Source organism: Sapajus apella, unplaced genomic scaffold, assembly GCF_009761245.1.
Source record: "Sapajus apella isolate SASKATOON/1434 unplaced genomic scaffold, GSC_monkey_1.0 scaffold152, whole genome shotgun sequence".
Taxonomy (NCBI): domain Eukaryota; kingdom Metazoa; phylum Chordata; class Mammalia; order Primates; family Cebidae; genus Sapajus; species Sapajus apella.
In genome coordinates this window covers 316,189-343,145 of record NW_022437092.1, presented here as the reverse complement: position 1 = coordinate 343,145, position 26,957 = coordinate 316,189, and the positions used below count along the sequence as shown (strand labels likewise).

Genomic DNA, 26,957 nt, shown 5'->3' with positions numbered 1-26,957 from the left:
ATTTTGGCCTCTGTGTAGCATGTCTATCCCCAGGGTATGGACAGGACCCTCTTTGGAATGAGAGACTCATGGCCCACAATCAGATTAGAGTTCTGCAGTAAGCAGGTGAAAGGCGGACAGGAGAAGCTCAGAGAGAGATTCTGCTTACTGTAACAAGGACTATGGGAGTTATGAGTCAGGAACCATGGATGGAAACCAATGTATAAATTATAATATCATGGCTGATATCTTTGTTTTCTCAAAGGAATAATTACTTGCCAGTTTTATTTTATTTATTTATTTATTGTGTGTGTGTGAGACAGAGTCTTACTCTGTCACCCAGGCTGGAGTACAGTGGCATGATCTCGGCTCACTGCAACCTCCGCCTCCCAGGTTCAAGTGATTCTCCTACCTCAGGCTCCTGAGTAGCTGGGATTACAGGCATGTGCCACCACGCCTGGCTAATTTTTGTATTATTAAAAGAGATGGGGTTTCTCCATGTTGGTCAGGCTGGTGTCAAACTCCTGACCTCGTTATCCCAAAGTGCTGGGATTACAGGCGTGAGCCACTGCCATGGATTTATTTTAAAATCCATATAAAGTATTTTAGAATTTTTTGTGTTTCAGTTTAAACATCACCACAGAAGGAAAGCAGGATCTCTGCTGGTTTCTCAAACAAACAAACAAACAAACGGGATTGAAGGTCTTTTTGTCTTATTTAAGTGATTAGTGTTGGTGAGAGGCAGGTGAATAACCTGCAGTGGGCAGCAGAGCCTGAGGCCACTCTGGAGCCTGCAAAGGGAGGGAAAGGTGCTTCTCGGGCAGGCTGCCCTTCCTTGCAGGTGGCCTCCAGATCAGAACCACTCCAGAGGGAGTGCAGATTCTTTTTTTTTTTTTTTTTTTTTAAATAAAGACGGGGTTTCACCATGTTGGTCAGGCTGGTCACCTCAGGTGATCTGCCCACCTTGGCCTCCAAAGTGCTTGGATTACAGGTGTGAACCACCACGCCCGGCCAAGATTCTTTTTTTTTTTTTTTTAATTATTTAATTTTTATTTTTATTGATTTTATCTTTTTGTTTTTGAGACAGAGTCACAGTCTGTCGCCCAGGGTAGAGTGCAGTGACTCGATCTTGGCTCACTGCAACCTCTGCCTCCTGGGTTCCAGCAATTCTCTTGCCTCAGCGCTCGGCTAAGTTTTTGTATTTTTTAGTATAGACGGGTTTTCCTCCAGTTAGCCAGAATGGTCCCGAACTCCTGACCTCGTGATCCCCTCTCCCCCCGCCTCAGCCTCCCGAAGTGCTGGGATTGCAGGCACGAGCCACCGCACCTGGCCAGGAATGTGGATTCTGAGAAGCTGCAGAGCTGTGAAAAGCAGGAGACCCATGTGCAGTTGTGGTTGGGTGGGGGCGGAGGGTTCTGTCTTTTTTGCACCTCTGGCGCCTGGGGCCATTTTCTGGTTAGCGTTTTTGGTTTTGGCATTCATGGGGTCGCTGGCGTCAGGCTGTAATCTGCATACATGAAGAAAATCTGTGAAGGTCGGGCTCAGTAAAAGAGTTGTTTGCGTTGTCCCCTGGAGAAAAGGTTTAGCAACATGACGTTTACTTAGGTCACAATCTTACAATGACTCCAGGTGAGAATTTCCTACTGGTACAAATAAATGAAGGTTTTGAAGGAAAGAGTGTTTCCACACTGTCAGGAGGGGACTGAAGGGCACCTTGAGCTCCCAGAGTTGAATTCTTAAGTGTCTCTGTCTCATCACCAGCTTCTGATCCACTCTGAGATTCCATTTCTGCAGCTAAAGCCTGGCTTCGAAGCTTGGGAATTTTTTTTTTTTCCTGAGTCTCGCTCTGTCGCCGAGGCTGGAGTGCAGCGCCGTGATCTCAGTTCACTGCAACCTCCGCCTCCCGGGTTCAAGTGATTCTCCTGCCTCAGCCTCCCGAGTTGCTGGGATTACAGGCGTCTCCCACCACCCCGGCTAATTTTTGTATTTTAGTAGAGACGTGGTTTCACCATGTTGGCCAGGCTGGTCTTCAACTCCTGACCTTAAGCAATCCACCCACCTTGGCCTCCCAAAGAGCTGGGATTACAGGCGTTTGGGAATATTTTGAACCTTATGATTGTGAGTTTTCCTTGTGAACTGCGGGTGAAGCAGGCTGCTTGTCTGAGCTAGTTCAAATGTTTGCTTTACTTCTCTTGATTTCTTTACAGATGATTGTTGTCATAAAAACTCCAGTTTTTCCTATGCATTTAATAATTTTCTTTGTTGGCGTTTTAATTTTCTCACCTGAAAATGAGTAGACTGGGTACATATGATATGATAAAGCCTTGGTAATGCTGGCAGTAGAGTCATCCCAAAACCTGACCCCTGGAGGATATCAAGCCCCCTCCTCCCTCCTGTTTCCACTATGGCCTGGGTGCGTCTCCTGCTCCGAGGCCAGGGAATGGCTCCACTGGACACGGAGTCTGTCATTCCTTGTGCACACTCGTGACTGACTCCGTGCCTGTGAGGAAGAAGCAGGAAAGGCACCCTAAATGCAGAAAGAAGCCAGTGTCCGCTCTGCAGAGCCTGAAACACTTTTTGCTTAAATGCAAATATCCGTTACTGAGGGAGGAAGTCCGGCCTGCGAAGGGCAGTAGCCAAGACCCTGTCAATCTGGTTTTACTCAGCCACATACCGCATTGCTTCTCCTGTCATTCAGTGCCGAGGGGACAGGACTTAGAGCATCATCCAATCAGGGGCGCTGGGGCGGGGACCTGCAAACCATCCAATCAGGAACTCTGCAAGGGGGACGGTGGGCAACGTTCAATAACTCCGCGTTGTCTTCCTGTCTCTGGTCCGCGGCGCTTGGGTTCCGTTCTCCCCTTCTCCAGTGGCCCGGGTGGCCCCCACCGCAGCCTCTGCCGCGCTGGGACCTGCACAGGCTGGACAGAGCCGTAGGCAGGACACCAGGACACCCTGGAAGCCGGGAAATGGTGCGTGTGCTGGGCCGGGCGTCTGGAGACTGGGGGAGGGGCTGGTTTGAACCAGCCGGAACCGGCTGTGGAGGCACCCGGGCCTCCCCGCGGCGACTCCAGGGTCTGGGACCCGAGTTCCTCTGGCGCAGCGCGGCCCTCTGTCCCCTCGACCGCTGGGTGGGGCTGGGTCGTAGCCGGTATCCCGGGCGTCCTGTCCAGACCCTGCGCGACGACTGCGGCCCCAACCCCGGAGCCCTCTTTGGGCAGCTCCGCGTCCGCAGCCCCGCCTCTCCCCAGATTGTGCGGAGACACGAGAGGGTCACAGGGGGAATCCCGCCTCGCCCGTGTGGTTCGTGCGTGGGAGGAGCTGTATGCTGTGGGGTTCCCAGTCCATCCTTTTTTTTTTCCCGGGGAACCGATCTCCCTCCGAGTCTTCCAAATGTACTGGAAAGAGTCTCAAACCTACGACTCCCGTTTCTTAGCCTAGGTTTTTCTAGGGCTGAGAGTAAATCCCTAAATTTCCGGTTCCTTCCCCGCATTCCCAAAGGTGACCTCCCCTCTTCATATCACAACATTATCAACTGTTTTTTGTTTTGTATTTTAGACACAGTATTTTGGTTGTTCATAGCTTCTTTCACCATCCTCTTTTGAAAGGATTTGTTTTCTGTTTGTGGACTTTTTTGAGATAGCATCTCTCTGTCGCCAAGCTGGAGTGCAGTGGAAAGATCTCGGCTCACTGCAGCCGCCGCCTCCCGGGTTCAAGCAATTCTTCTTCCTAACCCTCCGGAGTAGTTGGGATAACAGGCAAGCACCACCATGCCTGGCTAATTTTTGTATTTTTAGTAGGGACGGGGTTTCACCATGTTGGCTAGGCTGGTCTCAAAACTCCCGGCCTCAGGTGATCTGCCCGCCTCGGCCTCCCAAAGTGCTCGGATACAGGCATGAGCCACCATGCCCGGCCTCTTGTTTGTGGACTTTTAACTTGAGAGGGAATCGGAGCATAAAAACCTGATACTCTGCGATAAAAAAAAATTTGTGCTTGCCCTCCTTTTATCTTTGCTAAGCCCCGAAGCCTACTCAGAATGTCTTTGTGTGGAGTTTCCCCTTTGGGAACTTTATTTGGTGATGTGGCCCTCTATCTTTTCCTGGTCCCGAGTTTCAGAACTGCCTGGGCCTAACCTAGGATGCCCACAGCTGCCACTTCTGGAGGATCTAGTGATTATCAGCCCCTGGGTCACTCCTCCCAGAGGACAGCCTAAGGTGTAGGGATGGGGCTTCTTAGGGGAGGTGGATACTCTGAGGTGGGAGGAGTCTCCCGGTATCCCTTTCAGCTGAAAAGTTTACCCTTTGGGACGCAGCTTTTCTTCCCCAACCCCAGTTTCCATCCCTTAGGGACGCATTGATGGTTAGCCAATCTTAGGCTGTTATTGAGAGGAAAAGACACAAACGATTCCTGACCTCTGGATTGTTTTAGTCTAGTGAAGGGAGAAAAACTATCCCAAAGGAGAAGGAAAACCCACCCCATTGAAATGGTGCAAGAACCTGAAAGGTGAAATACACTTGGGGCAGAAAGCAGGGCACAACTCACTGTCTTTAAGGAGGGCAGTCACTGAGCACTCTGAGCCAGGTTGGGGCTGGGGAGATGTCCTAGGTGATGGGGTGAACTCACCTGATACTGGATTCAGATAAATGTCTATATTCCAGGTCAGCACTGCCTCTTCCTGGGTTTGTAAACCCTTGAAAATATTTATCCGCTTATTTGATCCTTTTTTCAATACATGTACAATGTATTTTATCAGTAGCACTTGAAAGACAAAATGTTTACAAAGGGGCAGAAAGTAGATTTGAGGGAAAACAATTGTCTAGTCTTACATTCAATTTGTTAAAAAGTCTTATTTATCTATTTTCTTTCCCATAACATGTGTGGTAGGTTTCTGAGGTCTGTTTTCTTCCTTTGGGTGATTTCAGATCAATTCCAGGACTCAGCCTTGAGAATGCTACTGGGGATGAGAATCTCAGAGAAATAGGGAAACTCAGTCTTCCATTATGGCCAGAGAGAAATGAATACATTTTCACAAGAAAGTGTAGTAGATAAATTGGTGAAATACAGAGATTCTCTGAAATAACTTCTCCTTTGCAGGGTAGAGATTTTGTAGTAATACATAACTGTTATGTATCCTTTCATCTGGACTTTGGTGATTAATGTTAAATCCTACCAGATGGGACTTTGAAATATTAAATATTAGTGAATTATATATTAGTAAAGAAATTGTCATGGAAGCAATAATTACGTGTCATGTCTATTGTCTGAAAGGGATGATTGTGCTTTTCATGTTTGAGCTGTATACAAATGTCTTGCAGTTTCCTTTCCACCTATGTATATATAAACAGTGAGATTGAGTGATTTTGATGGATTCTTCAAACAGGATATTTTCTTGTCTAAAAATAAGTGAATCCAGACACGGTGGCTCACGCCTGTAATCCCAACGCTTTGGGAGGCTGAGGCAGGTGGATCACCTGAGGTTGGGAGTTCAAGACCAGCCTGACCAACATGGAGAAGCTCTGTCTCTACTAAAAATATAAAATTAGCCTGGTGTGGTGGTGCATGCCTGTAATCCTAGCCACTTGGGAGGCTGAGGCAGCAGAATCACTTGAACCTGGGAGGCGAAGGTTGTGGTGAGCAGAGATCGTGCCATTGCACTCCAGCCTGGGCAATGAGAGCAAAACCTCATCTCAAAAAAAAAAATAACAATAAAAGTAAATGAATAGTCTTGTCTGGGGAAGCAGAGGTCTGAGGCAAAGTGTGTCTCAGAGTGACTCCAAGCTAACAGCCTGCAAAGGGAGGTAATTGAAGTCCCAGTTGGTTCTTCCTGGGTAGAAGTTGCAGGTGCCCCAACCTGATCACTCCAACCAGGGGAGGAGTCCTTTATACTGAGAGAATCCACAGACCACTGGAAAGCTGGGGATCCACACGTAGGTGTAGTTGGGAAGGTGATGTTCTGTCTGAGGTTGTCATTGTTATTGTTCGGATAATAACAAAAAACCATGGGCTCCCATGATTTGAGAGTGCTGTTTCTAGACATCCTAAAATACAAGAAATCTGGAATTAGGTAAGAAGTGACTTTATTTGAAAGGACTATAACAAAAAGGGGGAAATCAGCAGATGTAAGATCTGCAGCATCCCAGAGGTTAGACAGAAAAAGGCTTTTCTGGTGGGAAGTCGTGGCTTACACCTGTAATCCCAGCACTTTGGGAGGCTAAAATAGGAGGATTGCTTGAGGTCAGGAGTTTGAGACTAACCTGGATAACATAGTAAGTCCTCCTCCCTACAAAACTAAAAAGAAATTAGCTGGGAATGGTGGTGCACACCTGTAGTCCCAGCAGAGGCTGAGGTGGGAGGATCCCTTGAGCCCAGGAGGTCAAGTCTCCAGTAAGCTGTGATTTTGCCCCTGTACTCTAGCCTGGATGATAGAGCAGGACTGTCTCCCCTCCTCTCCCGCTAAAAAAGTTTTTCATTCATAGGGAGGAACAAATAAGATTAGGAATAGGTGGGGGTGGGGGGAAGGGCAGAGTTTTCAAAAGTGCAAAATTGGATCCTGAATTAGAGAATGTTTTATCCTGAGGTTAGCCTGTTCTTAGGATGGTTCATAAAGGAGGGGTTGGGTGGGTGCTTCCATAGGCTGTTTGGCGTGGGTCAACGTTCAGGGGCCTGAAAGAGGGAGAGATACTTAACCAAAAGTTTGATTTACAGATATTTTGTTTTGACTGATCAGTGAAAACAAAACTGTCCAGCCAATTGTTTGTGAAGTAACAATGGGAATTTGGAGAGTCTGTCTGGCTTTCTTATAGGTAAAATAAGGGACATCTTAATTAGTAACAGGAAGGGTGTTTCTTTTTTTCCCCCCAGTAGCCTGCTTCTCTAGAACACCAAGGGTAGTGGTGGTGGTGGAGAGTGCTTTAATCATAGGTATTCTGTGGGATTATAGAGCTTTTTTAAAATTTAACATTGTCATCAGTTTGGTTTTGTATCCACTGAGTTGGTTTAGCCAGAGTGATTTGTGCAAATGTCTGTGAGGGTCAGACTTAATTAAGACACCTTTGGTTTCTTTCTACTGGAGGAAAGGTTTATGAATTTAAGAGTGTATTTGCTCTGTGGTATAATAAATATATTTGGTGTTGTCTGCAGTTCCTGAGACAGGGATCCTAAAACCCTTGGAATTTCCCAAGTGATAGGTGGAGTGTGTTTTGTTATTCACAACAAGCCCCTTTCAGACTATAGTTGAGTTTCTGGAACTTTTGGGTACTTTCAGAGTGGAGACTGGTGACCAGAATCACCAAACCTGTGACTAGAAGATTGTCACTTTAAGCTCCAGCCCCCCACCTCAGGAAAGAACAGAGGCTGGAGATTGAGTTGTGTAAAAATTTTTGAGAAAAGATGTTCAGAGAGTACTTTCAGGTGGATGAGGACATTGATGTGCTGGGAGGGTGGTGCACCCCAAGATGGGGAGCATTTCCTATCCACTCCCCTTTCCTTGCCACTTACATCTCTTATTTGCCTGTTCCAGAGTTGTACTTAAGTAAAATGTTTTGCTGAGTTCTTTGAATAGTTTTAGCAAATTATTGAACCCAAGGAGGAGATTATGGGAGCTCATGATTTGTACACAGTTGTTCAGAAGTGTGGGTGGCCCCGTGGCTTGTGACTGGCATGTGAACTGGCATGTGGTGAGACGGATATTGTAGAGTCTCTGCTAATTCTGAGTGGCGTCAGAACTGAATTGTTAGATACCTCACTAGTGTTGGAGAACTGGTTGGTGTTTGCACATTTGGTGTCACAGAAAAAACACCAGAGGTCAGCACCTTAAACTGACTCCAGGTAAACATATGGTCACTGGTGAGAATTGAGACCATGATTCCATGTCATGAGAAGAGGAGAGTAGGATGTGTGGAGCTCCTGGAATGCCTCCCTCACTCGTTTCTTAGGAGTGGGCCACATCTTCACAGAATGGTCCTCAGGCTTGTTCAACCGTCCAAATGTGGGTTTCCTTGTGAACTGTGGATGAAGCAGGCTGGTAGGTCATAGACCCCAGAGAGAAAGAATAGTTCTCCTTATAGGCCAACAGGAAGACGGTGGCTGTTTAGGACCTGACATATACACCTCACCAGGGGAGCAAGAGAGAGGAATCTGTGGACAGACACCTTTATTGGAGACTCCTGCGGGAGTTGTAATTGGTGAGTTTGGAGCGAGCAGATGGCAATTCCGAGGAGTCACACGATGGCTGGAGGTGGTCCTGCAGACTCTCTGTGCATTCCTTGTGTGGGGTCAGTTGGATGATTTCCAGCAGTTTGTATCTAGCTGTCTGATGGGGAGGTGGTCACTAGGGGGCAGCTGTGTAAGGCAGATAACTGGAGTGACCACATGGAGGAAATGGAGGAGACATAGAAATGGAAATTGTATTAAGGGTGACTAAGCCCCGCTTCTGGTATGAAAAAGTTAAAGCCATATTCAACGTGGCTTCTGAGGTAACGTAAAATGATAAGAATTCACTACAATAGAGAGCTCTACACTGATATCACAACATTATGTGGGGATGATGGACAGAAGATGAATTATTCTCCTGGAGATAACCATTTATCCCTGCCCCTGTTGTTTAACTGTCCATTGTTTCTGTCCCTGACTGACCATACCTGCTCTGTCGTAGGTTCACGTACCTTACATAGATGCCCTGGTTTCAGAATTTGCTATATTTCTTTGGTCTGTCTCTGCTACTGCCTTAATGTCCTAATTATTTCATATCCCTAATGTATGGTTGAGAAAGTACCAGACTGTCTTAGTCACCTGGGATGCTGTAATACACTGCCATGGGCTGGGTGACGTAACACACATTTATTTTTCACAGATCTGGAGGCTGGGAAGTCCAAGTTCAAGGTAATAGTGGATGTAAGGGCCTGCTTTGTGGTTTTCAGATTATCATCTCATTGTATCGAGGAAGCAAGCTGTCTCCTGTCATTTCTTCTAAGGGTGCTAATTCCATTTATGAGGGCGCCACCCTCATGATCTCTAACCCCAGTTACCTCCCAAAGATGCCACCTCATAATACAATGACATTGGGAGTTAGAACTTCAGTATATGAATTTTGGGAGGGACGCACAGATTCAGGCTATAACGCTGACAGTGTCCTGTACAAAGTCTTTGCTGTTTTTAGATATTTGAGCTCTCTTTCAGTTTTTTTTTTTTTTTTTTTTTGAGACGAAGTCTTGCTCTGTTGCCCAGGCTGGAGCGCAATGGTGCAATCTCCACTCGCTACACCTCTGCCTCCGGGTTCACGTAAATCTCTTGCCTTAGCCTCCCAAGTAGCTGGGACTACAGGCGCACACCACCATACCTGGCTAACTTTTGAATTTTTAGTAGAGATGGGATTTCATTGTGTTGGCCAGGCTGGTCGTGATCCACCTGCTTCAGCCTCTCAAAGTGCTGGAATTACAGGCATGAGCCACCGCACGGGGCCAGATTTATTTTTTTATAGAGACAGGATCTCACTATGTTGCCCAGGCTGGTCTTGAACTCTTGGGCATCAAGCATTCCTCTTGTCCTTGCCTCCTAAAGTGTTAGGATTACAGGTGTGAGCCACTGCACCCAGCTAATATTACTTTATATTTATATATTAACAGTGTAAAATGTATATTCATATGTTAAATGTGTATTATACAATCATTTTATATTTTAACTTATGATTATTTTTTATTCTATTTTAAAAAATCGATTGACTTAGTTAACTTTCACCACTACTATTCAACATAGTACTGGCTGTTCTAGCCAGAGTAATTAGACTAGAAAAAGAAAAGACATCAAAATTGGACAGGAAGAAGAAAATTTTTTCCTGTTCACAGATTATATGATCTTACATGTAGAAAATCCAGGAGATTCTCCCCCGACAGACACACTTATAAGTAATAAGTGAATTAAGCAAACTGGCAGGAAGGAAACTGAACCTGCCAAAATCTGTTACTTTTTTTTTGGAGATGGAGTTTCACCCTTGTTGCCCAGGCTGGAGTGCAATGGCACGATCTCGGCTCACTGCAGCCTCTGCCTCCTGGATTCAAGTGATTCTCCTGTGTCAGCCTCCCAAGTAGCTGGAATTATAGGCATGTGCCACCATACCCTGCTAATTTTGTGTTTTTAGTAGTGACAGGGTTTTATCATGTTTCTCAGGCTGGTCTTGAGCTCCTGAACTCAGGTGATCCACCCACCTTAGCCTCCCAAAGTGCTGGGATTACAGGTGTGAGCCACTGGCCAAAATCTGTTATTTCATTTCTATACTTTGTCACAGAACGACCCAGAATGGATATTAAGGAAACATTTTCTTTCATGTACTTTAAATCATCTTTAGCTCACTTATAATACCTAATACAACATAAATGCTAGGTAAGTAGTTGTTATATTGTGTTGTTTAGGGAATAATTAGAAGAAGAAAAGTTTATACATGTTTAGTATGTACCTAACCATCATAGACCTAACTACACAGTATATGATCGAGGTTGGTTGAATCTGAGGATCCAGAAACCCTGAGTATGGAGGGCTGACTGTAATACATCATTGGATGATAAACAAAATGTATAATATCCGTACAGTGGAATATAATTCTACCACAAAAGCAAAGTGGCAATGCATGCTGCAACATGGATGTGACTTGAGAAACCTATAAAGAAGCCGGCTATGGCCGGGCGTGGTGGCTCATGCCTGTAATCCCAGCACTTTGGAAGGCCGAGGCAGGTGGATCACAAGGTCGGGAGTTTGAGACCAATCTGGCCAATATGGTGAAACCTTGTCTGTACTAAAAATACAATAATTAGGCATGGTGGCGGGTGCCTGTAGTCTTAGCTACTCGGGAGGCTGAGGCAGGAGAATCGCTTGAACCCAGGAGGTGGATGTTGCAGTGAGCTGAGATTGCACCACTGCACTGCTTGGGTGACAGAAAGAGACTCTGTCTCTCTTTTTTTTTTTCCCCGTAGAGACAGGGTTTGACCACATTGGTCAGGCTGGTCTCAAACTCCTGACCTCAGATGATCCACCTGCTTTGGCCTCCCAAAGTGCTGGGATTACAGGCATGAGCCACTGCGCCCAGCTTATACTCTATCTTAAAAAAAAAAAAAAAAGTCAGTACTACCACATGACATTATTCTGATTATATGAAAGTCCATAATGGAAAATCTATCTACAGAGACCGAAAAGATTGCTGGTTATCAAGGGCTGGGGATTGGTGGAGGAAGAATGGGAGGATAGGAGATTGACAGGTAAAAGGTACATGGGCCTTATTTTTGAGGTGGTGAAAATTGACTGTGATCTTGATTGCATATATCTCTGAATATACTAAAAACCATCTGTTAAAAGTATTAGGAGTGTCCAGGTTCATTTCAAATCTGTATAATCTGTACTATTTTTCTTATATTTACCAGTGAGAATAAGACTTCAAGGCTGGATGTGATGGCTCATGCCTGTAATCCAACACTAGGAGGCCAAGGCAGGAAGATCTCTTGAGCCCATGTGTTCAAGACTAGCCTGGGCAACATGGCAAGACCCTGTCTCTACAAAACAAACACACAAATAAGTAAATAACTGGGTGTTGTGGCTTGCACCTGTAGTCCCAGGTACTCCAGAGGCTGAAGCGGGAGGATCCACATGAGCCTAGGTGTTCCAATCTGCAGTGAGTTATGACTGCACCACTGTACAACCATAGCTTAATCAGTGTTGCTTGGGCAACAGAGCTAGTCCCTGTCTCTTAAAAAAAAAAACACACAAAAAAAGCAGTTGCCTTAGAGGTATCATATTCTTACATATTTCAGAATGCTCCAGGGACACGTGTAAAGACTCATTTGAAAGAAATACCCTTCTGGTGTGAAGTGTACACTTGACAGTTTCAATTTTAGATGACTCCCTGCCAGCATATCCTGGTCTACTCTAGTCCTCTTGCTCCAGCCACCCCCAGATAACCAGTTTTGATCACTTTTTGTGCATCCTGTCACTGTTGACATAAAAACAAGCAACTGGGAATGTTTTTTTTTCTTTCCTGCCTTTCTTACAGTAGTGAGTAGTCAAACTCCAGTGCCTAATGTTTGTCTGCCAAGAGCTAAAACCTCCCCGTCCCCCTCTCCCCTTGTGCCCACGCAGGGACCAGCTTTCAAGGAAGCCTGGGGTTCCGTCTTCTGGTGTCTGTCCGTGGAACTCTCATCCAGCCCCAACCCCAACATAATAAATACCCCAGCCAGGCAGCTTCCCTTGCGCTCTCAAGCCATATCATACCTGCTTGATGGCCTTTCCCTGTTCTCCCCAGAGACCTCAATCACGTGAGAGTAATAAGCTTTTTTATGCCCTTTCAGCCTGCGTGAGACACTCCATCATCAGTGTCAACATCAGAGCCACATCTCTGCAGTTGGTGCTGTGAACAAGATGTCTGGACATTAACCTCCATGTAGAGGGGTCTGCCTTTGCTTGCTCCTCTGCTCTGCTGCCTGATACTGGGCATGCACTTTGAGCTGCTGCTTCCTGGGGAACTCCTGCTTTGACCTGTCCTGCTCTGTATTTGTTGTGTTGTTGAGACCCAGCAAATCTGGGCCTATAATCAGCCCGAGTTGATAGTTTGATAATTCCTTGACATTTAGAAAGGGAGTATGGGATTAGAGCCCTCCTTAAAGTGGTCCTGGGTTGCGTGTCTTGATCTGGACCTGTGTCTTTTAGAATGAAGCTATGTGTACTATTGTATTCTGATCCCTTCTACAGGGTGCTGAGGGGAAGACTCTGTCTGAAAGAATAGTTATTATTTTAATTAAAAAATTATTTTTGGAAGCCAGGCCTCTGTTGCCCAGGCTAGAGTACAGTGGCACCATCATAGCTCACTGTAGCCTGAAACTTCTGGGCTCATGCAGTCCTCCTGCATTGGCCTCCCAAAGTGTTGGGAATATAGGTGTGAGCCACTGCACATGGGAGAGGTGTCATTTTAAAAGAAGAGAAAGAAGAGAAGGGGAAAGGCAGCCGTTAGATGGTAAGCTGAGTTCATGCTGTAATATCGGAGGGCTACAGGACCCCTAACTGCTGCTGCCTGTGCCTCTGTCACCACAAGGATCCTGGCTGAGTGCATACTGTAATATCAGAGGGTCACCAGGACCCCTGAGTGCTGCTGCTGCTACTGCTTCTCTCTCTGTCACCACAAGGATCCTGGCTGAGTCCATGCCATGATATCAGAGGGTCACCAGGACCCCTGAGTGCTGCTGCCCCTGCCTGTGCCTCTGTCACCACAAGGATCCTGGCTAAGTCCATACTGTAGTATCACAGGGCCACAGGACCCCTAAGTGCTGTTGCCACTGCCTGTGCCTCTCACAAGGATCCTGGCTAAGTCCATACTGTAGTATCACAGGGCCACAGGACTCCTAAGTGCTGCTGCCACTGCCTGTGCCTCTCACAAGGATCCTGGCTAAGTCCATACTGTAGTATCACAGGGCCACAGGACCCCTAAGTGCTGCTGCCACTACTGCCTGTGTCCCTGTTACCACAAGGATCCTGCTGAGTTCATACTATAATATCAGAGGGCCACCAGGACTCCTAAATGCTGCTGCTGCCACTGCCTCTTCCTCTGTCACCACAAGGATGTTCACTCTTGATACTATAGGGGACAACATCCACATACACCCTATCGCACAGGAGAGGGAGTAGTTCAAACTGAAGCTAATCCTGGAGTCCTTTAAACCTTGTAAAACCATTTCTGCCCTGGAGGAGGCCCATGATTTTGAGGATACAGATGTAAGGCTGGGGGTGGGTAGCTGGGGGAGGGAAATGTGCAAATATTAGGGTAGACAGGACAGCCCGTTTCCCTGTCCCTGATGTATATCTAGAGACAGACAAAACCAACGACCAGTGGAGGAAACAAAGGGAAAAAAGTACTGAAACAGAGGTTCACAATTTTACCCAAGTGGAAATCCAAATACACGAAAAGATTTACACAGCAAAAAAAGATAAAAGGGAACTGCATGGTACTGTGCCTCCCTACCTCAAGAACATAGGTCCTGTTTTTTTGTTTGTTTTGAGACGGAGTCTTGCTATGTGCCCAGGCTGGAGTCCAATGGCTTGATCTCGGCTCACTGCAACCTTTACCTCCCAGGATTCAAGCAGTCCTGTCTCAGCCTCCTGAGTAGCTGGGTCTGGATTATTTTTGTATTTTCAGTAGAGATGAGGTTTCACCATGTTGGCCAGGCTAGTCTCGAACTCCTGACCTCAAGTGATCTGCTTGCCCCAGCTTCCGAAAATGCTGGGATTATAGATGTGAACTACCACATCTGGCCCACAAGGTAGGTTCTAAATTAATACCTGCTGTAATGTGCCAATTAACAATCCTTCATGCTGTTAATCAACATAAAGCACATATTAAACTTATACCTGGTGATCCCACCAAATTTAAGCAAGATAAGCCCTGTAATCTGAGTAATGAATATATAATAAAGGATAAACAGATGTGCCTTGTCTTAGCCGTCAGAATTACTGCCTTGTTTCAATTAATCATGGTCAAATCACATATTGCCCTAAGATATCCTATACTGAGCAGGGTTACTCTAAAATGATCAAAAATAAAAGTTGTTGAGGCTTACAAAGTGGCTTGGCAAGACAGAATTTCATGGACCTTTATCCCCAGTTAAATTTGTTGCTATGGCCCAGTATAAATTAGAAGATTGAAAAGCATCAGAATAACTAAGTGAATAGCAGTAGGGAGTTTGCATGGATGACATTATCACATGTGTACCTGGGGGAGCCAGTGAAGGGTTGCTGCTTTTCATCCCTTAATTGGTAAGTCTGTGATAAACAGATCCAGGGGTTAGCCTGTCTGACCAAACATCAAGCAGTCATCTTAACACCAGCCCAAAATGGGCTCTATCTACAAGTCGGTTTACAGACCTTTTTTTTGAGACACTTTGTTGCCAGCTGGAGTGCAGTGTCACCATCACAGATCACTACAACCTCCACTTCCTGGGTTCAAGCCATTCTCCTGCCTCAGCCTCCTGAGTAGCAGGGATTACAGGCGCATACCACCACACCCAGCTAATTTTTGTATTTTTAGTAGAGATGCGGTTTCACCGTGTTGGTCAGGATGGCCTCGATTTCTTGACCTCGTGATCTGCCCATTTTAGCCTCCCAAGGTGCTGGGATTACAGGTGTGAGCCACCATGCCTGGCCAGTTTACAGACTCTTTGGTGGTTTGTGTGAGACTTTCCTGTTTGTGGTAAGATACCTGAGTATCTCTCTCTTTTTTTTTTTTTTCCTTTTTGTGGAGAACGGGGTATCACTGTATTGCCCAGGCAGGTCTCAAACTCCTGGGCTCAAGCTATCCTCCCCACTCTGCCTCCCTAAGAGCTGTGATTACAGGCATGAGCCACAGCATCTGGTGTATCTCTTATGTCAGATACCCAAAATAGAAATCAAGGTAATACATGTCTTTTATTTTATTTTTTTTTTTTGAGACAGAGTTTCACTCGTTGCCTAGGCTAGAGTGCAACAGTACCATCTCAGCTCTCTGCAATCTCCGCCTCCTGGGTTCAAGTGATTTTGCTGCCTTATCCTCCCAAGTAGCTGGGATTACAGGCATGTGCTGCTACACCTGGCTAATTTTGTATTTTTGGAAGAGACAGGGTTTCACCATGTTGGTCAGGCTGGTCTCGAACTCCTGACCTCAGGTGATCTGCCTGCCTTGGCCTCCCAAAGTGCTGGGATTACAAGCCACCACTCCCGGCCAACCCATGTCTTATACGAAGTCCACAATACAAGGATACTCATACATGTTTAAGTTCCAGACAGTAACCAAGTAACCAAGGTCCTAATTTCACTTCTCAGAATATACAGTGCTGGACTCCAAAACAAGGCATTGGATGGAACCTGCTCTTCTCTTCCCAGTCTCAGGCTGAAGACCTTATTCATCACCCTGGTGGCTTACTAAAATAAGTTCAAATCAGTTGCATGAAAGATGATATGGGCTGGGCATGGAGGCTCAAGCCTGCCATGTCAGCACTTTGGGAGGCCAAGGTACGCGGATTGCCTGAGCCCAAGAGTTTGAGACCAGCCTGGGCAACATGACAAAGCCCCATCTCTATAAAAAATACGAAAATTTGCCAGGCGTGGTGGCATGCACCGGTAGTCCCAGCTCCTTGGGAGGCTGAGGTGGAAGAATCACTTCAACCTGGGAGGTCGAGGCTGCAGTGAGCTGTGATCACACCACTGCACTCCAATCTGGGTGACAGAATGAGACCCTGTCTGAAAGAAAGAAAAAATAACATGGTCCAGTGATGAGTTACTTTTCAGGGGTGGATTGTCATTAGTCTGTCTTCATTTTAACTTTTTGTAACAGATTTTTTTTCAGAACAGTGTTTTTTTTTTGTTTTGTTTTGTTTTAATAGAGACAGGGTTTCACCATGTTGACCACATGGTCTTGATGTCTTGACCTCATGATCTGCCCGCCTCAGCCTCCCAAAGTGCTGGGATTACAGGTGTGAGCCACCGTACTTTTTTTTTTTTTTTTTTTAACAGAGAACAGTTTTAAGTTTACAGAAAAATTGATCATTAAGTAGTTTGTTACTTAATGATCACCTCTCTTTATAGTTTGCCGTATTTTTTATATACTGTATTACTGTGGTACATTTGTTACAATTGAGGAACCAATATTGTTGCATTAATGTTCACATTTTACATTAGAGTTAACTCTACTGTGTTTTTATTGGACTTTGACGATTTTTTTTTTATTTTTGAGGCAGATTTTCGGATTTTTGCTCGTTACCCAGGTTGGAGTGCAATTGTGTGATCTTGGCACACCGCAACTCCATCTCCTGGGTTCAAGCCATTCTCCTGCCTCAGTCTCCTCAGTAGCTGGGATTATAGGCGTGCACCACTCTGCCGGCTAATTTTTGGATTTTTAGTACAGATAGGGGTTTCGCCATATTGGCCAGCCTGGTCTTGAACTCCTGACCTCGTGATCCCCCTGCCTTGGCTTCCCAAGTGTTGGGGTTACAGGTGTGAGCCACCGTGCCTGGAAATGACAAGTGTCTGTTATTTCTGTTAGGGTAGTTTCACTATCCTAAAAATCACCTATAGTCCATATATTCATTCATCCTCCTTTCCATCCTGAAATCCCTTACAACCAAAGACTTTTTAATGTCCCATAGTTTTGTCTTTTGCAGAATATCCTGTAGTTGGTAACATACTGTATATGGCCTTTTTAGATTGGATTCTATCGCTTAGTGATGTACTTTTGTTTTTTTTTATTTTGAATGGAGCCTCACTCTTGCTCAGGCTGGAGTGCAGTTGTGCTATCTCAGCCCACTGTAACCTCTGCCTCCTTCATTCAAGTGATTCTCCTGCCTCAGCCTCCTGAGTAGCTGGGATTACAGGTGCCTGCCACCATGCCTGGCTAATTTTTTTTTTTTTTTTTTTTGAGATGGAGTTTCACTCTGTCACCAGGCTGGAGTACAGTGGTGCAACCTCGCCTTACTGCAGCCTCTGCCTCCTGGGTTCAAGGGATTCTCCTGCCTCAGCCTCCAAAGTAGCTGGGACAATAGGCAGGCACCACCACACCCAGCTAATTTTTGTGTTTTAGTAGAAATAGGGTTTCACCATGTTGACCAGGATGGTCTTGATCTTCTGACCTCGTGATCCACCCACCTTGATCTCCCAAAGTGCTAGGATTACAGGCGTGAGTCACTGTGCCCAGCCAGTTAATTTTTGTATTTTTAGTAGAGATGAGGTTTCACCATGTTGGCCAGGCTGGTCTCAAACTTCTGACTTCAGGAGACCCACTCGCTTCGGCTTCCCAAAATGCTGGGATTACAGGTGTGACCCACCACAGCCACCCTTAAATTTTCTCTATGTCTTATAGCTTGCTATCTCATTTCTTTTTTTTTTTTTCTTTTTTTTTTTTGAGACAGAGTTTCGCTCTTGTTACCCAGTCTGGAGTGCAATGGTGCGATCTCAGCTCACCGCAACCTCCGCCTCCTGGGTTCAGGCAATTCTCCTGCCTCAGCCTCCTGAATAGCTGGGATTACAGGCACGTACCACCATGCCCAGCTAATTTTTTGTAGTTTTAGTAGAGACGGGGTTTCACCATGTTGACCAGGATGGTCTCGATCTCTTGACCTCGTGATCCACCTGCCTCGGCCTCCCAAAGTGCTGGGATTACAGGCGTGAGCCACCGCGCCCGGCCTCTGTCTTATTTCTTTTTGTCAGTGAACAATACTTAATCATGTGGATGAGTCAGGCTCACTGCAACCACTGGTCCCAGGTTCAAGCGATTCTTTTGCCTCAGCTTCCCAGGTAACTGAGATAACAGGTGCACATCACCATGCCCAGCTAGCTTTTTTATTTTTAGTAGAGACACTGTTTTACCATGTTGGCCAGGCTGGTCTTAAACTTCTGACCTCAGATGACCTCAAATGATCCAGCTGCCTTGGCCTCCCAAAGTTCTGTGATTACAGGTATGAGCCACCGTGCCTGGCCTCTCCTATGTTCTTTTGAATTTCCTGTCAGATAAGGGTGAGAGGAGTGTCTTTTGTTCTACTAAAGTGATTCTTGGTGAGCTCTTAGACAGCTTCAGGCTGGGGGTTAAGTCCTCAGAATCACCAATCCTTGATCAGAGGCTTGGAACTTTCAGCCCCAACCTCTAACCTCCATGGAAGATAGAAGAGCTGGAGAATTAGCTATTCACCAGCAGCCAGTGATTTAATCAGTAATTCCTGAGTAATGAAACCTCCATAAAACTCCTAGATGAATGGGTTCACAGTGCTTCCAAGTTGGTGCTTAGAGAGTGTTTAACCTGCAAAGGCACAAAATCTCTGCGCCCTCCTAGTCCGTATTCTGGCCTATGCATGTGTTCCATTTGGTAGTTCCTGGCTTGTATTTATAATGAACTGATGATACTAAGTTAAGTGTTCTGAGAGGTGTTACCTATTGTGAAAAGGTGTCATGGGAATCCTCAATTTAATGTAATTTAATCTAATTTTTTTTTTTTGAGACAGGGTCTCGCTCCATCGCCAGGCACCAGGCTGGAGTGCAGTGGCAGGATCTTGACTCACTGCAACCTCCGCCTCCCAAGTTCAAGCGATTCTCCTGTCTCAGCCTCCCGAGTAGCTGGGACTACAGGTGCGCACCACCACGCCCAGCTAATTTTTTGTATATTTAGTAGAAATGGGGCTTCACCATGTTGGCCAGGATGGTCTCAATCTCTTGACCTCACAATCCGCCCGCCTCAGCCTCCCAAAGTGCTGGGATTCCAGGCGTGAGCCACTGTGCCAGGCTCTAATCTAATTTTTTGAGACGAAGTCTCACTCTGTCACCCAGGGTGGAGTGTAGTGGTGTGATCTTGTCTCACAGAAACCTCCACCTCCCGGGTTCAAGTGATTCTTCTGCCTCAGCCTCCCAAGTAGTTGGGACTACAGGCACCCAACACCATGCCTGGCTAATTTTTGTATTTTTCGTAGAGACAGGGAACTAAAGTGAACTCAAGCGATCTGCCTGCCTCAACCTCCCAAAGTGCTGGAATTATAGGCATGAGCTCCTGTGCCTGGCCAGTATTCAGAATTTTTTTTGTGTGTGTGTGAGACAGAGTCTTGCTCTGTCGCATAGACTGGAGTACCATGGTGCAACCTTAGCTCACTGCAGCCTCTGCCTCCTGGGTTCAAGCAATTCTCCTGCCTCAGACTCCTGAGTAGCTGGGATTACAGGCACCCGCCACCACGGCTGGCTAATTTTGTATTTTTAGTAGAGACAGAGTTTCACTATGTTGATCTGGCTGGTCTCGAACTCCTGACCTCGTGATCCACCTGCCTCGGCCTCCCAAAGGGCTGGGATTACAGGTGTTAGCCACTGCTAACATTCTAATTCTAAATATAGCACCCAGCTATATTTAGAATTTGATAAAAGTTAGGGAAGCTATCATGTTGTTCTTCGGAAGACTTTGACCATTGTTAGATATTCATTATTCCAGCTACGTTTAGAGAAGTACTTTTTGTTGACTCTTCAACAGTCTTTAGGGGATTTATAGAATTTAAGAAATATTTTGTAAGAGGCTATCTTGAGGACATTTGACTCTTTCTGAGAACCATCTTTCCAGCCAGGCATGATGGTTCACACCTATAATCCCAGCCCTTTGGGAGGCTGAGGCAGGATTTTGAAATGAGGTTGGGCAACATAGTAAGACCTCATCTTTACAAAAAATGTAAAAATTAGCTTGGTGTGGGTTGTAGCTACTTGGGAGGCTTGGGTGGGAGGATCACGTGAGCCCTGGAATTCAAGGCTTCAGTGAGCTATAATCATGCCACTGCACTCCAGTGTGGATGACAGAGCAAGTTCCCATTTCTATGAAAACTAAAAGAACCCACCTTTGCCCTTATTTTATTTTGCGTTGACATTATGCAATGTAATATCACATGGTGACTGGTCAGGAATCATTTCCTTTTGAAGTTTGCGAAAGAGGATTTTATGTTCTTTTGGAGAAGAGCACTGCTGATCCCTTCATGTATTTTATAATGGTTAAATTCGGCCGGGTGTGGTGTCTCACGCCTGTAATCCAAGTACTTTGGAGGCCAAGGCGGGCGGATCACCTGAGGTTGGGAGTTCAAGACCAGCCTGACCAACATGATGAAACCCCGTCATAAAAAAAAAAAAAAAAAAAGAAAAATGTAATGGTTAAATTCACCATCAAACTACCTGGACTTAAATCCCTCAGAAATTGCAACTCTTAACCCCTCAGAAATTGTAACTCTTAAACTGTTCCTCAAGGTCAGCAAGGCATAGGATACTTTGTTATGTATCTGCCAGAAAAAGCTCTTCTGGCATTTTGTTGTCTTAGTATGTATGCATATATAAGATAAAAATAAGTGGAAAACTGCCCTGATGCTCTTGACTATGGAGATTTTGCTGGGTGAGGGGGCACAGCCTAAGTTGCCGTGCCTTCTTCCTCATACCTGATTTCTGTCTTCCCAATAGCCTAATGAAATGGGACAGAGTAAAAGGAATAACTGAGTCTATAATATTATACATGCAGGTTAAAATGAGTGCTTTTGCAGAGGAATAATTTGATTTGACCAACTTGACCTGTCAATGTCTAATGGCCTAGAATCCGTCAGGAAAGTGTGGTCAGCTGGATTTGACAGAAGGTGGATTTCTACCGGCCTTATCATGTTTATTAAAGGGAACAGAACAAAATGGTTCCACTTCTTCAGTGTTTATTATTCATGGAAACCTTTTTCAGGTTTTACTCTGTGTTTCTTTTTTCTTTCTTTTTTTTTTTTTTTTTTGAGACGGAGTTTCACTCTTGTCACCCAGACTGGAGTGCAGTGGCACAATCTCGGCTCACTGAAACCTCCACCTCCCGGGTTCAAACCGTTCTCCTGCGTCAGCCTCCTGAGTAGCTGGGATTATAGGCGCCCACCACCACACCCGGCAAATTTTTTGTATTTTTAGTAGAGACGGGGTTTCACCATGTTGGGCAGGCTGGTCTTGATCTCCTGACCTCAGCTTGTCACCCCAAAGTGCTGGGGTTACAGGCGTGAGCAACTGTACGCGGCCTACCCTGTGTTTCATGGATTGCTGATTGATACGAGATATGAAAGGAAATGGAAGTTTTTCTCAGAAGGAATGATGATCTTAAAATTTGTTTTCTTTGTATGGCGTTTTATTTGTTTCTCAAAGGTGAACTGCATCCTGCCATTAGAGACCAATAAAACTTGTAGTGACCACAGTAAAAATGTAGAGATCAGTTGTATGTTTTCATGTGGCTATTAAGTTCATTAGAAAGTGAATGTGGATAGAATTCTGACGACCATATTTATTTATTGCAGGATCCAGCCCTGCAGGGTGTAGTGGGTGTTCTTTTGTGTGCAGAGACAGTAGATCGTAGAAAAGAAAGAATCAAGGACACAGAGATAAGAGAAGAATTGAGCTGGGCTCGGCAGACCACTGCTACCAAAGAGAGGCAGATTCCAGCAGTGGCCCCGAATGCCTGGACGTGCTGATATTTATTGTATACGAGGCAGGGGGGCAGGGTCAGGAGAGTGACTCATCTGACATGATTGGTATGAGTCAAGCAAATCACATTTTTACAATAACGGGGGGGTCCACGTGGGCACAGCTCAGGAGGTCACATGGGTACAGTACAGAGGGTCCCTCTCTCAGGTAGCCACTGCAAGGAGGGGAGGCACTTACATCAGTATCTTTTTATGCACTTATCAGAGAGACCAAAGGCTTTTAGGCTACCTCTGTTCTTCTCACAGCTTCTAAGAGTTTACAAGGGAGCATCTGGTGGGAAAGTGGAACATGAAAGTGGACGAGGATGGTGACCATCGGAGTACAGCACCACGGAGAGGTGTTTAAACCCCTGGATGTCTGTGGGCCAGGCTGGCTAGTGTCAGACCTTCCTCAAGACCTAGCAGAGCAGAGTTTTCTCTGAACTCTCCAGTGAGAGGGAAACTCTCCCTCACAATGTGCTAAGTAACGGGCGCCTCCCCAGATGCTGGCGTTACCACAAGGCTTGCCGGCTAAGTAGCAGGTGCCTTCCCAGGTGCTGGCATTACCGCAAGGCATTTACTCTCACCTCCTGATCACTTCTCACAATGTCCCTTCAGTTCCGAATTACATTTCACTGGATTATGTCTATACTATAAGACTAAAATGTTCCTACACTAAAGCAAAGATTAATAGCGAATAATGATGTAATAAGATTGATTATATAATTATGTGATTGAATCTGATATCTACTTGGTGTCATTTCTATAAGTAATTGGAAATTATATCATTGCTATAACTAAGTAATCAGTAAATCTGTTATGTTGGGATAGATTGTGCCTTCAGTCTCTTGCCATGGCACCTGGGCAACTTTGTTCCCACAATCTATCGTAAAATAAATGTTTGGAGACGGCCACATCACTTGTGAACTTTTTTGTTTGTTGGTGTTTTTGTTTGAGATGGGGTCTCTGTCGCCCAGGCTGAAGTGCAGTGGCATGATCTCAGTTCACTGCAATGTTCACCTCCTGAGTTCAAGCGATTCCCTGCCTCAGACTCCTCAGTAGCTGGGATTACAGGCATTTGCCACCATATCCAGCTAACTTTTATATTTTTAATAGAGATGGGGTTTCACCATGTTGGCCAGGTCTCAAACTCCTGACCTCAGGTGATCTGCCTGCCTTAGCCTCCCAGAGTGCTGGGATTATAGGCATGAGCTACTTCACTCAGCCATTTGTGAACTTTGATGAATTGATTACATCCCTGTACTGTCATCTCACCCTTCCTCCTGCATTGCATATTTGGGATGCTTTAGGACTCAGTGGCCTCTGAAGATGTGGCTGTGAACTTCACACTTGAGGAGTGGGCTTTGCTGGATCCTTCCCAGAAGAAACTCTACAGAGATGTGATGCGGGAAACCTTTAGAAATCTGGCTTGTGTAGGTAAGGATGACATCATTCTTTCTCTTAGTCAATTAGAGAAGAAGTATTTCTTGCTCTTTAATGCTGTTTCATTATATCAGATGTGGAAAAGGGAATACTTGGGTGAATAAATCAGAACTGTTTGTACCTCTTCATGAAGTTAGAATTTAGTCGTATTTCTGTAATTTCTATAAGTTCATAAGGATTTTTTTCTGACTATATTTTAGGGAAAAAATGGGAAGACCAGAGCATTGAAGATTGGTACAAAAATCAGGGGAGAATTTTAAGGTAATTTGCACTGATAAGAGAAAGCAATGTCCCCTTCTTGGTATGTCATGAAATTTAAAAAATAAGGAAACAAACCAATAAGCCCCAGCTTCAAATTTATTTATTCAGACAACTTTTTTCAACAAAAAAGAGGAAAAGTGTGACATAGATGTTCAGTGTTGCAAAATCATTCACTTGGAAATAGTGTTAAAAAACTGGGCTGGGTGTGGTGGCTCATGCCTGTAATCCTAACACTTTGGGAGGCCAAGGTGGGCAGATCACAAGGTCATGAGTTTGAGACCAGACTGGCCAATATGGTGAAACCCTGTCTCTACTAAAAATACAAAAATTGGCCGGGCATGGTGGCTCATGCCTGTAATCCTAACACTTTGGGAGGCCGAGGCAGGTGGATCATGAAATCAAGAGATTGAGACCATCCTGGCCGACATCGTGAAACCCTGTCTCTATTAAAAAAATACAAAAATTAGCTGGGTGTGGTGGTGTGCACCTGTAATCCCAGCTACTTGGGAGGCTGAGGCAGGAGAATGGCTTGAACCTGGGAGGCGGAGGTTGCAGTGAGCTGAGATAGCACCACTGCACTCCAGCCTGGCGACAGAGCAAGACTCTGTCTCAAAAAAAAAAAATTAGGGCTGGGCACAGTAGCTCATGCCTGTGATCCCAGTGCTTTGGGAGGCCGAGTCAGGCAGATCACAAGGTCAGGAGTTCGAGACCAGCCTGGCCAACATGGTGAAACCCCATCTCTACTAAAAATACAAAAAATTAGCTGGGTGTGGTGGCAAGTGCCTGTAATCCCAGCTACTTGGGAGGCCGAGACAGGAGAATTACTTGAGCCCGGGAGGCAGAGGTTGCAGTGAGCTGAGACTATGCCACTGCACTTCAGCCTAGGCAACGGAGTGAGTCTACATCTCAAAAAAAAAAAAATAAATTGTATATATGAATATCACTTTTTTGATAATAGCTACTGTCATGCCCTCTTGCAGAGCATTCCATCCCATTTACTTTCAAACCACAGAGGACTGAAAACCTACCCTTTCCCCCATTATGGTAAAAATGTAAGTCGAATACCTATTAATAAATATAAAGTTGCAAATAAACCACTAAATCATGCTTTCTATTTTTTCCAGCAATCATGCGGGAGTGGGACTCAGTGAAAGTAAAGAACACGATCAATGTGGAGAAGCCTTCAGTCAGGTTCTTAATCTTAATCTGAACAAGAAAATTCCTACTGTGGTAACACCATGTGAATGTAGTTTGTGTGGGAAAGTATTCATGCATCATTCATCCCTTAGTAGGCACATCAGGTCTCACGCTGGACACAAACCATATGAGTATCAGGAGTATGGAGAGAAACCATATAAATGTCAGCAGTGTGGGAAAGCCTTTAGTTCTTGTCAATCCTTTCGAAGACATGAAAGAACTCACACTGGTGAGAAACCTTATGCATGTCCGGAATGTGGGAAGGCCTTCATTTCTCTCCCAAGCGTTCGAAGACACATGATTAAGCACACTGGAGACGGACCATATAAATGTCAGGAATGTGGGAAAGCCTTTGACCGCCCCAGTTTATTTCAAATACATGAAAGAACGCATACTGGAGAGAAACCCTATGAATGTCAGGAATGTGGGAAAGCTTTCATTTCTTTCCCAAGTTTCCAAAGACACATGATTAGGCACACTGGAGACGGACCTTATAAATGTCAGGAATGTGGAAAAGCCTTTGACCGCCCCAGTTTGTTTCGAATACATGAAAGAACTCATACTGGAGAGAAACCCCATGAATGTAAACAATGTGGGAAGGCCTTCATTTCTTTCACAAATTTTCAAAGTCATATGATTAGGCACACTGGGGATGGACCTTATAAATGTAAAGTGTGTGGGAGAGCCTTTATATTTCCCAGTTATGTTAGAAAACATGAAAGAACTCATACTGGGGAGAAACCCTATGAATGTAATAAATGTGGTAAAACCTTCAGTTCTTCCAGTAATGTTCGAACACATGAAAGGACTCACACTGGAGAGAAGCCTTATGAATGTAAGGAATGTGGGAAAGCCTTCATTTCTCTCCCAAGCGTTCGAAGACACATGATAAAGCACACTGGAGATGGACCTTATAAATGTCAAATATGTGGTAGAGCCTTTGACTGTCCCAGTTCATTTCAAATACACGAAAGAACTCACACTGGAGAGAAACCCTATGAATGTCAGGTATGTGGGAAAGCTTTTATTTCTCTTAAAAGGATTAGAAAACATATGATACTGCACACTGGAGATGGACCTTATAAATGTCAGGTATGTGGTAAAGCCTTTGACTGTCCTAGTTCTGTCCGAACACATGAAAGAACTCATACTGGAGAAAAACCCTATGAATGTAAAGAATGTGGGAAAGCCTTCAATTATGCCAGTTCCATTAGGATACATGAAAGAACTCATACCGGAGAAAAACCCTATGAATGTAAGCAATGTGGAAAAACATTCAGTTATTCCAGTTCCTTTCAAAGACATGAAAGAGCTCATAATGGAGATAAACCTTACGTAAGGGATATGGGAAAGCTTTCATTTATCACACAACCTTCGAATACATGTGAAAATGCATAAAGGAGGAAAATTGTACAAGTATAAAGAGTGTGAAAAGCCTTCAGTTTGCTTCTTGGGTTTTGGACTTGTTTGGGAGCCCACCCCTTTCTCCTATCCTGTTTTTCACTTTTGGAATAGGAATATCTATCCTATGCTTGTCTCATTGTATTTTGGAAATACACAACTAGTTTGATTTCGCAGGTTCGGAGCTGAAGAAGAATTTTGCTTCAGCATGAATTGAGTCTCACCCATATCTGAGTTACGTGATAGGACATGACACTTTGGAGTTTGAGTTTAAACATTAGAGTTCATGCTGGAATTAGCTGAGACTTCTGAGGTCTCTGGGATGAGATAAATATATTTTACATGTGTCGACATGGATTTTGGGGGCCAGAGGTGGAATGTTTTGGCTGACTGTATGTCCCTCAGAGTCATATATTAAAAACTTACCACCTGCCCAGTGTGATGGTATTTGGAGGCCCTGTCTGTGGTGGTTGGTGGTTAGGATTAGATGATATCATGAAGATGGAGGCCTTGTAAGTTTCCTAATATGAGTCCCTAGAGAGCTAGCTTTGCCCTCCACCATGAGAGGGTACAGTGAGAAGATAGCTGTCTTTGAACTAGGAAGCAGGCCCTTACCAGACATGGACTCTGCCAGTGCCTTGGTTTTGGACTTCCCAGCTTCTCAAACCATGAGAAATAAATGTTTGTTGATTAATT

At 45.0% G+C, this 26,957-nt stretch overlaps 1 protein-coding gene and 1 long non-coding RNA gene across 3 annotated transcripts; both read left to right on the top strand.

The window, feature by feature from the left end:
• The first annotated feature begins 2,746 nt into the window (after positions 1–2,746).
• Positions 2,747–26,957, top strand: ZNF564 (zinc finger protein 564). 2 transcript variants are annotated; one of them, XM_032265801.1, is made up of 5 exons: positions 2,747–2,951; positions 23,270–23,396; positions 23,603–23,663; positions 24,788–26,031; positions 26,116–26,956. In XM_032265801.1, exons 1-5 carry the CDS (start codon positions 2,949–2,951, stop codon positions 26,256–26,258), a joined length of 1,578 nt encoding a protein of 525 aa, XP_032121692.1. In that variant the 5' UTR covers positions 2,747–2,948; the 3' UTR covers positions 26,259–26,956. The 2 variants fall into 2 exon arrangements, with proteins under 2 accessions (XP_032121692.1, XP_032121691.1); XM_032265800.1 differs by having other exon boundaries at positions 2,748–2,951; positions 24,788–26,957.
• On the top strand, positions 3,789–20,436 carry LOC116541549. Its single transcript, XR_004264856.1, has 3 exons — positions 3,789–4,220; positions 14,522–14,525; positions 20,426–20,436. It is a non-coding gene; the product is annotated as an uncharacterized LOC116541549 (long non-coding RNA).